Source organism: Aquarana catesbeiana, linkage group LG13, assembly GCF_042186555.1.
Source record: "Aquarana catesbeiana isolate 2022-GZ linkage group LG13, ASM4218655v1, whole genome shotgun sequence".
Classification (NCBI taxonomy): domain Eukaryota; kingdom Metazoa; phylum Chordata; class Amphibia; order Anura; family Ranidae; genus Aquarana; species Aquarana catesbeiana.
Window position 1 is genome coordinate 145,404,778 of NC_133336.1, and position 11,058 is coordinate 145,415,835.

General features: G+C 45.5%; 1 protein-coding gene across 1 annotated transcript; it reads left to right on the forward strand.

The window, feature by feature from the left end:
• The first annotated feature begins 1,764 nt into the window (after positions 1-1,764).
• On the forward strand, positions 1,765-10,200 carry LOC141117715 (zinc finger MYM-type protein 1-like). Its single transcript, XM_073610721.1, has 3 exons — positions 1,765-1,894; positions 3,538-3,702; positions 6,389-10,200. Exon 3 carries the CDS (start codon positions 6,392-6,394, stop codon positions 7,934-7,936), a length of 1,545 nt encoding a protein of 514 aa, XP_073466822.1. The 5' UTR covers positions 1,765-1,894; positions 3,538-3,702; positions 6,389-6,391; the 3' UTR covers positions 7,937-10,200.
• Positions 10,201-11,058: the final 858 nt, after the last annotated feature.

Sequence of the window (11,058 nt, forward strand, 5' to 3'; positions counted from 1 at the left end):
ACGCTGCAGGGATGCTGGGCTGCAGAAGGTGGATTACCAGCCGGGAGCTCCTTCTGTCTGTGGCCATCAGGAAGAGACTAGGGGCAGGCGTGGAGCGCACGTGGATAGGCCTATTGAAGGAGCAGTGGCTCCGAGCACGTAGCCTTCTCTCAAGCCCTGCAAGCCCTCCTCCCTGGACGATCCCTGCCCTGGATACTGAACCCGGAGAGCGGACGGACGACCTGCGACGTCACGCACGCTCCACATGCGCTCCACGCTGGCCCCTAGCCTCTTCCTGGTGGCCACAGAAGGAGCTCCCGGCTGGTAATCCACCTTTTGCAGCCCAGTCAGAACACTGTCTGGGTAAAGTGGGCCTTGAGAGCTAAGGAAGTCCTCCTCTTCCTGCCTCTGTTCTGCCTCAAGTATCCTGTCCATTATTCCACGCAGTATGTGCTCCAACAGAGGTGGACAAGGGGGACAGTGTCACTGATGCATGCACTGTTACTGCTCACCATCCTCGTGGCCTCCTCAAATGGTGACAGGACAGTGCATGCATCCCTGATCATGGCCCACTGGTGTGGGGAAAAAAAAACAAGCTCCCCTGACCTTGTCCTGGTGCCATAGTCGCACAGGTACTCATTGATGGCCCTCTGGGGCACGCTGCGGGAATGGACGCAGACTAGAGGAGCTCCTCACACCCACGGCTCTTAGTCCCCTTCCAGCCTGATCGTTTTGAATATGGGCAAGAGGGACAAGCACACTACAGGTCCCAGCCAGCAACTCTCGTTTTCGGTGCCCAGAAACCGCAGGAGTGCTTCAGCTCACAAAATCCCCAAATGAGAGGCCGCACAGGATCAAAGATGGCGACGCTGCAGCACGAGGCAGACCCCAGAGAGGACTCCATGTAACCTGCGGAAGATCTGGTAAGAGACACCGATTACACAGATCACCCTGTACAGCTATCAGAGATAACACAGATAGCTGCAGACATCAAAAACGCCTTCTCTTCAGCTTTAACTGAACTGAAAGACGATCTCCTCTCCCTTAATGAGTGGATGCAAATACTGAGAAGGCAGAAGCTCAAAGGGATAGGGCTATTGAGCACCTGGGATCTGTAGTGCATACCCATGCTAATCACTTTATCCACGTAAAGGACCTCGACAACAGGGAGAGAAGACAAAACAGAGTCAGAGGGATCCCAGAGACCAGTGAATCTGCCCTGATAAAATCAGCACTGCAGGCTGTCTTTAATGATCTTTTGGAACGTCCCAAAGATACGGACATAGAATTTATCAGGGCTCACAGGGCTTTGAATCCAAGCCCTGCAGACACAGCCCCTCCGAGAGACTGTGCTGCTTGCAAAGCTTCTCCCACAAGGAGGAAATTTTACACAAATCCAGAAAAAATGATCACATCTTCTTTAATGATCAGCCTATATCCTTATTCCAGGACCTTTCTCACATTACCCTTCAAAACAGGCGAGCATTGCGTCCCTGCTGGAGGAGTTCTGAGAGAGAAGGGTATTCCATCAGAGACGTGTCTAGCATGGGGCTATTGAGGCTAAAGCCCGAATGTGTGCCCAATAGCCCCGAGTGTCCCCCGAGTGTTAGAGAAGAAAAAATAGTTCGCCCGCCGTCAGGACTGAGACAGGCAGGCAGACTGAGACAGCAGCGGCGGCAGTTTACACTCTGTGTGCTTCGCCGCCCACCTACACAGACTCTGTGTGCTTCGGCGCCGCCCACTGACTGACAACAGGCGGAGTGATATGCCGCAGAAGACCAGGAGATCGACGGCGCGGCGACGGCGAGGTGACGCCCCCTTCTCCCTCATCCTCAACTTCCAGTCACGATGGATAACGGCCATGTTAGCTGCCTGAGACTGGGACAGAACAACGAAGAGTCAAGGAAAAGAAAAGGTGTTTCTCTCTCTCTCTCTCTCTCTCTCTCTCTCTCTCTCTCTTCTCTCTCTCTCTCTCTCTCTCTCTCTCTCTCTCTCTCTCTCTCTCTTCTCTCTCTCTCTCTCTCTCTCTCTCTCTCTCTCTCTCTCTCTCTCTCCTCTCTCTCTCTCTCTCTCTCTCTCTCTCTCTCTCTCTCTCTCTCTCTCTCTCTCTCTCTCTCTCTCTCTCTCTCTCTCTCTCTCTCTCTCCTCTCTCTCCTCTCTCCTTCTCTCTCTCTCTCCTCTCTCTCCTCTCTCCTCTCTCTCCACAGAGACTGCAATTGATGGCACAGTGGCATCATGTGAAGGGGCACGGTGGCTGCAATTGATGGCTCAGTGGCATCATGTGAAGGGGCAACGGTGACTGCAATTGATGGCACAGTGGCATCATGTGAAGGGGCACGGTGACTGCAATTGATGGCACAGTGGCATCATGTGAAGGGGCACCGGTGACTGCAATTGATGGCACAGTGGCATCATGTGAAGGGGCACGGTGACTGCAATTGATGGCACAGTGGCATCATGTGAAGGGGCACGGTGGCCTGCAATTGATGGCACAGTGGCATCATGTGAAGGGGCACGGTGGCTGCAATTGATGGCTCAGTGGCATCATGTGAAGGGGCACGGTGACTGCAATTGATGGCACAGTGGCATCATGTGAAGGGGCACGGTGACTGCAATTGATGGCACAGTGGCATCATGTGAAGGGGCACGGTGGCTGCAATTGATGCACAGTGGCATCATGTGAATGGGGCACGGTGGCTGCAATTGATGGCACAGTGGCATCATGTGACGGGGCACGGTGGCTGCAATTGATGGCACAGTGGCTTCATGTGACGGGGCACGGTGGCTTCATGTGACGGGGCACGTTGGCTGCAATTGATGGGGCACAGTGGCCTCATGTGATGGGCCCGGGTGGCTGCAATTGATGGCACAGTGGCTACATGTGACAAGGTATAGTGGCTGCAATTGATGGGCACAGTGGCTACATGTGACAAGGTATAGTGGCTGCAATTGATGGGCACAGTGGCTTCAATTTGTGGGGGCACAGTGGCTTCATTTGAGGGGGCACAGTGGCTTCATTTGAGGGGGCACAGTGGCTTCATTGAGGGGGCACAGTGGCTTCATTTGAGGGGGCACAGTGGCCTCATGTGACGGGGTTAGAGTGGCTGCATTTGATGGTGCACAGTGGCTTCATGTGATGGTGCACAGTGGCTTCATGTGATGGTGCACAGTGGCTGCAATTGATGGGGCATTTATTGGTATTTATTTCTACGGAGCATGCAGAGCATTGCACCCAGTTGTATTTTCCCTGGGTGGGTTAATGCAACCATGTTTTATATTGTACATCCCTATACACCTATAAAAGGGGATGGGCATTAAGGTGTGTGTATATATACAGAGTAAACACCTCCAAAATCTTGATATACCAGACATGTGTGAAGGGCGATGGAATGCAGCCAATTTTTTTTTCTATTTCTTTGTGTACATTGTAATGCACATGCACTGAGCAATGTACACTCTGGGCTTGGGATGGGTTCTAGGACACTGTAACTTCTGTCTCGGCACATGTGCAGGATTGACATAATCCTGAACTTAATGTGTCTCTGGATTGCTTTTCAGTGGTGTTATCTGGGAGAACGTGTCAATTTTGAGATGTGGCCAAAAAGCATTGATACAGACTGGGGACCGTGGTCCGTTTAGGGAGAGTGCACCTGGACCTGCAGCAGAGGCGTCTCTTCGTCTATAAGACACTGCGACAGTCCAGACTTGGAGTAGGTAAAGAAAGTAAGCTTGCGCCAATGTAAAGAACCATTTTGATCATGTTAAGAATTACAGTATTCATTTTGTGTAGATGTCATAATTTGTTTCTGGTTTGTCTGTGAAAGCCTAAACAGACTATTGGGATATTAATGGAGTACTCCAGTTAGTTACAGATAATTTTGCCATACTTAAAGCGAGATTCTGGCCAGGAAAATTTTTTTTTTTTTTTAAAAGTCAGCAGCTACAAACACTGTAGCTGTGCTGGCTTTAAATAAGTACACTTACCTGTCCTGGGTGCCCGCGATGTCGGCCGCCCGAGGCCGACCCGTCCCTCGGCTCTCGGGTCCCGGCACCGCCATCCTAACTAAGGGAAACAGGCAGTGGAGCCTTATGGCTTCACTGCCCGTTTCGTACTGCGCATGCGGGAGTCGCGCAGCGCTTTGTGAATGGGACGCGATGTGTTGTGGGACACACACAGTTCCTATAACACACCGCGCCCCATTCCCCAGAAGACAACGCGGGGAGGAGAAGACAGAACATCACCGCGGCATAGGAAGAGGCAGAATAGGAAGACTGCCTAGCAACAGCCATTTCAGGTTAGTTTAAAAAAAAAAAATAATTTTTTTTTTTTTTTTTTGGGGGGTGGACCTTCACTTTAAAGTGTTCCGGCCTCCGCTTCAAAAAATCTAAAGTCAGCTACTACACATACTGTAGCTACTGACATTTAATATTAGGACACTTACCTGTCCTGGAGTCCAGCGAGTGTCGGCACCGAAGCCGATGTTTCCATCAGCTGTCGGGTACTGCCTCCGCCATTGAGGGTGACAACTGCGCATACGCTCTCAAACTGACCTGGCATTTCTTCTTTAGGACATCATAAAAAGACCAAATGTTTGTATCTTGTTGTCCATTCAGAGCTCCATTGGAATAATCTGCAGTTCAAGTCTAGAATGCTTTCATTGCAAAGACTAAGTTCTATGTATTTACAGTTACAATTAAAGTTTCACCTGCATCTTTTATTTTTTTATTTTTTGTTGGTTAGAGCTCACATGTAATAACAAAGGAGTATGAACTAAGGGCATGCTGAGGATACCCATATCAAACCATTGCAGTTTGCTTTAGCTCTGCCTCTCCTAAGTATATTCCCTTAAAATAAATCTTTACAACCTGATAAAATATATAGTTCTTTAGCAAGGAACATATATTCCACATTAATAATAATGCTACCAAAATAAGTGTGTGCTGTAAATTGCCTCCTGCATTGCTCCTGTTTCTTCTTGCTGGACGCGGCCATTTTGCTGAAGCCCAGAGTCCGAGCAGTAAATCGTAAAGCACAACTAAACCCATTAATTTAATGGTTTAAAAACAGTTACATTCCTGTAATGCCAGGATTGCTAAACTGTCACATTTGCTTGTGTCCTCAACCAAACTGTTGTACCATAAAATTGCTGGTGTCATAACTAACATCTGCAGCACCATGGTAGTTGCAGATCAAACAGAAGCAGCATCCTTGGCTGTAAAGATAGGAGGGTTTAATTAAGGCTGTCAGCAGATCAGCATCTACAAATTCAGCAGTGCCTAAAAATGGAGAGCAACTCAGCATGTGTAGTGTATTACTGGATTTTATACAGTATAGGCACTTATCTTCAATGTTTTACATAGCTATACCTGCAATAGAAGCAGCAGAAAGTGATCTATCGGGTCATAATTTTTTTTACTAAAGTTCCACTTTGACTATAGTGCCAGATGTGAGGGTAATGGCCTAAGGGTTAGGCTAAAGTGATTCCTAAGATGCATAACTGGTAAATATCGGTATTTAAGGGGAAAGTGGCTGGGGAGAGGGGGTGATAAGTAGGGAATGGGGAAAAAGGGAAGGTAGGAGAGAGATCGTCTCTGCCGCAAGAGTTCAAAACCAACAAACAGAGGGAATGTTGATTGGAAAATGAATAAACATGAATAGAAGCAGTAATCTGTTCAAGGCATTTTTTTTTGACAGAGGTCCTCTCAGACTCAACCCTTGTTTAGGGGTGGGAGGCCCTTTGTCCAGAGAGTGAGAAAGGGTACAGGTAAAGGGTCTTTCATATATAGTCAACTGATTATTGTGTAGATCCAACCGGATTCTGTTCTGTCAAAGCTGTGTATCTGTCTGTGGTTTGGAAATGATTCCAGCATGCCCAAATGCGTGATAATTTGGCTGTGGAATCACGAGCAATATGAATCAAATTTTCCATCTCCATGATTTTACAGATGCATTTAAGCCATTCAGAAATATTTGGGGTGTGGGATGATCGCTAATGTACTGGAATCAGGGCCGGACTGGCCTACCGGACATTTTGCGGGCATGTGCCGTTCCAAGGCTAGCCGGTCTCTGGAAAGCCCGCACAGGCTTGGCTGGCACATGCGCAGTAATGTAATGGTGCTGGGTGGCGCCATTTGTTCCAGGGCGACAAAGCACTCCTCTAAGAGGTGGCGGCGACATGCGCCAGTCTCCACATCACAGCCGCATCGGCCAGGTAAGACCAGATCCCTCCGCAGCCTGTATCTGGCCTCTCTCCTGTACCATGTCTGACCAACCACATGTCCTGGGATTAAAATATATAGAGGGGGTGAGAAGGGGACAATGGCACAGTCTATAGCAAATGTCCTATAGCAAATTAAAATGCTGATTGGGAAACTAATAGTTACAGGATCTTTTTGATAATTTTTATAGGTCATGGATATTAGAAAATTTTTCCTCACCAAGGTTTCAGCAGCAGAATCATCACCGTCAGTGCAGTCTCAGCAGGAAGAAGAATCTCTTACCTCTGGCTCTGAACAAATTATCGATTTTGATGATGATCCCTTAGATGCTGAGGAAGGTTCAAGGTCATCATGTCTAGAAAGCAGTGAAGAACTGCCAGAAAGAGCAGGGAGTAGCTCTGTAAATCTGAGTTTAGTATGTGAGGCTACTGATTTAGGGGATGTTGAAAAGGGGCCAGTACAGCCTAAACTGGCACAATATCCTTATGAATATTTTGGCACACAAAAACGTTCATTTCAGTTTCATTGGTTAGAAAAATACAGCTGGTTGGAGTATTCAATCCAAAAAAATGCCTCATTCTGTTTTAGCTGCAGAAATTTTGGTACAAAACAAGGTCGGTCACACTTAGATTCACTTATGTGCAAAAGTGGATACAAAAACTGGAAAAGAGCTCTAGATTCATTTAAAGAACACGATAAATCTTCAGCTCATAAGTCTGGTATGCTGTCATGGTCTGCATACAAAGACAGTATACTCCGTGGTAATGTGCTTGAGAAGATCCAAACAGGTAGAGAGGTTCAAATTCAGGAAAGGAGAGATTATCTTAAACGTCTTGTGGCTGTTGCAACGTTCCTTAGTAAACAAGGAATTTCATTTAGAGGTCATGATGAATCAGAAAATAGTCAGAATAGGGGAAATTTTAAGGAATGTTTAAATTTGATTTCTAAATTTGACACCTTCCTCAAAAATTATTCACCACCTGCAAACTCTACCTATACTTCTCCTTTATCTCAGAATGCAATTATTCAGTGCTGCTCTGAGGAAGTTAGCAGTAAGATAGTCAATGAATTAAAGGCTTCTGGTCTTTATTCGGTAATGGCAGATGAGGCAAGAGATCATCAAAAAGAACAATTAGCCGTATTTATCCGCTACGTTTTACCCGAAAATGGTGAAATAAAAGAACATTTTCTTTCTTTGAAGGAATTGAAAGATTTCTGTGCGGATTCAATCACTGAATCTTTGCAGGAGTGTTTGAAAGATTATGGGCTAGATAGCCTTTTATGCGTTGCACAAACTTACGATGGTGCAGCAGTCATGAGTGGAGTGAGTGGTGGCGTCCAAGCAAAATTCCAGAAATACCACCCAGAAGCTATATATGTGCATTGTTATGCTCACGAACTCAATCTTGTATTGTGCCATACTTGCAAAGCAATAAAAGAAGCCAAGGATTTTTTCAATACAATGGAAAATCTCTATACATTTTTTAGCACATCTCTAATTCACCATCAAAAGTTCAAAGATGCACAATCCACATTAGGCTTGAAACCAGGTGAACTAGTTCAGCTATCAGATACCCGCTGGTCTTGCCAGATACGCTCTGTGAATGCACTGATTACCAATTTTGTTCCTGTCTGCAAGTGCCTTTCAGAGATAAAATCAAGTACTGCATCTGGTCTGTTGTCAAATTTAAAGAAAATCTCTGTAATTTTTTTGTCTTTATGTTCCAAACTTTATTGAGCACAACAGAGGGATTCCATAAAACACTCCAAAAAGAGAATCTAGATTTAGCTAAAGCAGTTGACCTTAAAGAGGCAGTTTGCAGTACTTTAAAATCCATGCGCACAACTGAAAAAGTCTCAGAGCTGCTTCAGAAAGCTGAAATTTTATTGGCTAGCGTCAACACTGAAGGTGAAGAAGTGGTTGTGCAAAGGAAAAAACAAAAGCACATGGAAGACTATGTGACTGAACCTTGTTTTTCTCGTGAATATGTCAGTTCCAAAGATGAGTTCAGAACCAAAATATTTTTCCCATGTGTAGACCGCATGCTATCTGAACTAGACCATAGATTTTCTAGCATCAAAATAGAACTGATAAGAGGGATTCAGGCCTGCAGTCCACTTTCCCCAAACTTTTTGTATGAGCCGGATTTAGCTGAGATTGCTAGGCATTACAAAATTCAACTCAAAAGAGAGGAAGTGCTTGTTGCCAAAAATTTCTTTGCACGGAAACAACTGGATGGTGAACAAATGTCAATGGATCAAGTCTACCAACAGTTAGATCCTTTAATGTTCCCAACTGTAAAAAAAAATATTCAAATTGCTATCTATTCCTGTGAGCAGTTGTAGTTGTGAGAGATCTTTCAGTGCACTCAGGCGACTTCACAATTGGTTGAGATGTACAATGGGACAGTCTAGATTAAACAATCTTGCAGTACTGTCAATAGAAAAACAGGTTTTTGAATCTGTTTCTGAGGAAGATATAATTGATCGTTTTGGTCGTAAACAAACAAGAAGACATGCACTAACAGTTACTAGTTTAAAAAAAAGTTAATTCAGAGTTTACAGTCAGTCTTAATGCACATCCTTTACATTTATTTCAATTATTTTTATGTTAAATTATTTGGAAAAAAAATAAGGGGGCTGTATCGCCTGTGAATGAAAAGAATAAAGCATGATTGAAAATGATCTATACGTTGCCTTGGCAGTACTGCAAGCAAGCTATTGCCTTAATTAGAAGAAAAATTTTTTAAAGGTGTCTGGGGAGTCTTCCGTTTATGACATCAACTGTGGCCTAATAGGCACATTACATATTTCCAATTGAAAGCCAGTTCATTAACTTCTCATTTATAAATTTTCTCCTGATTTATGCATTTACTTGCAATTTTGCTAAAACAATGTATAGACATACAGTGCCTTGCAAAAGTATTCACCCCCTTGCCATTTTTCGTGTTTTGTCGCCTCATAACCTGGAATTAACATGGATGGAGTGAGGATTTGCATCATTTAATTTACAGAACATGCCCAAAACTTAATTTTTTTTTTCCCATTGTGCAGCAAACAACAAATAGGACAAAATAACAGAAAAAGTCAATGTGCATAACTACTCACCCCCCTAAAGTCAATACTTTGTAGAGCCACCTTTTGCACCTATCACAGCTCCAAGTTGCTTTGGATAAGTCTCTATGAGCTTGCCACAACTTACTGGGATTTTTGCACATTCCTCCTTGCAAAATTGCTCCAGCTCCTTCAAGATGGTTTGCACTTGTGAACAGCAATCTTTAAGTCTGACCATAGATTTTCTATTGGTTTGAGGTCTGGGCTTTGACTAGGCCATTCCAACACATTTACATGTTTCCCCTAAACCACTCAGGTGTTGCTTTAGCAGTGTGTTTGGGGTCATTGTCCTGCTGGAAGGTGAACCTCCATCCTAGCCTCAAATCACACACAGAGTGATACTAGTTTTGATCAAGAATATGCCTGTATTTAGCACCATCCATCTTTCCCTCAACTCTGACCTGTTTCTCGGTCCATACTGCTAAAAAAACATCCCCACAGCATGATGCTGCCACCACCATGTTTCCCTATGGGGATGGTGTTCTTTGGGTGATATGTGTTGGGTTCGCACCAGACATAGCATTTTCTTTAATGGCCAAAAAGTTCATTTTTAGTCTCATCAGACCAGAGCACCTTCCTTCATACATTTTGGTAGTCTCCCACATGCCTTTTTGCAAACGCAAAACGTGCCAGTTTGTTTTTTGCTGAAAGTAATGGCTTTCATCTGGCCACTCTGCCTTAAAGCCCAACTCAATAGAGCGTACGGCTTATTGTCGTCCTATGTACAGATACTCCAGTCTCTGCTGTGGAACTCTGCAGCTCCTCCAGGGTTACCTTAGGTCTCTGTGCTGCCTCTCTGATTAATGCCCTCCTTGCCCGTGATGCATCAATCGTAGCATTGATGCATCACGATTCGACCACCCACAATGCGGCATCGATGCTACGACTTGCACAATCGATTTTCTGATGACGTCACCCGTGCGCCGCTATATGCCCTGCCTCAGAGTCTGAACTATACCGGAAGAAGCCATGGGTGTTGGCCGCGCCTCTTTTCCCGCCCCCCGCTGACCTCATCCCCAGAGGCACGGCGTCACCGTCTTGAGCTGGCTGCTGCTAGGCACATGGGGCAAGTGTCCCCAACTCCCGATGAGTCATAACACAGTCCCAGAGCCTTCCTCCTTGGCTCCCCTCACACTGTGCACAGGCTGCCCCTGTCCTCTTTACAACAGGCTGCTGTGGGAGACGGCCAGACGGCCGCAGTTGTCCTCTGTTCTCCAGTCCTCCTCACAGCCTGCTGCTCCGGGCATCATCATCAGGTACTTTGGGAACCAACCACCATCTTACTGTAGTATAAAGAATGGGCTGTCTCCTGTGGACAGCCCAGCACCATCTTATCTCTTGTGGCCAAAAGAGTGGACTGGGCAATGTGAAGGAAAGCACCAAAGTCTTATAATTTGTGACTATAAAAAGTGGGATAAAGGGTTGGCTGTGTGGCGCTGGGAACCTACCTACCCCTGTATAGTATACTACATGCATAGTCAGATGAACAATAGTCTCCACTTTAAGTAACCAGCTGCCAGCAGTGGTAGTCTTTGTGCAAGGATTTGTAAGAGGAACTCATAGAAGGGTAGGTGCAGTGTCTTGTGTAGCTACAAAAGTCTCTGTCCATCTCTTGTATCATGTCTGCAGTCTCTGATCCTCTCTTGTAGTATTTTGGGGTCACTCAGTCTGGAGCTTCTCTTTAAGTTGTCTGCTGTGTTTACACTTTGCTACATGCAGGAAGTGTTGTCTTTTTTTTTTTTTTTA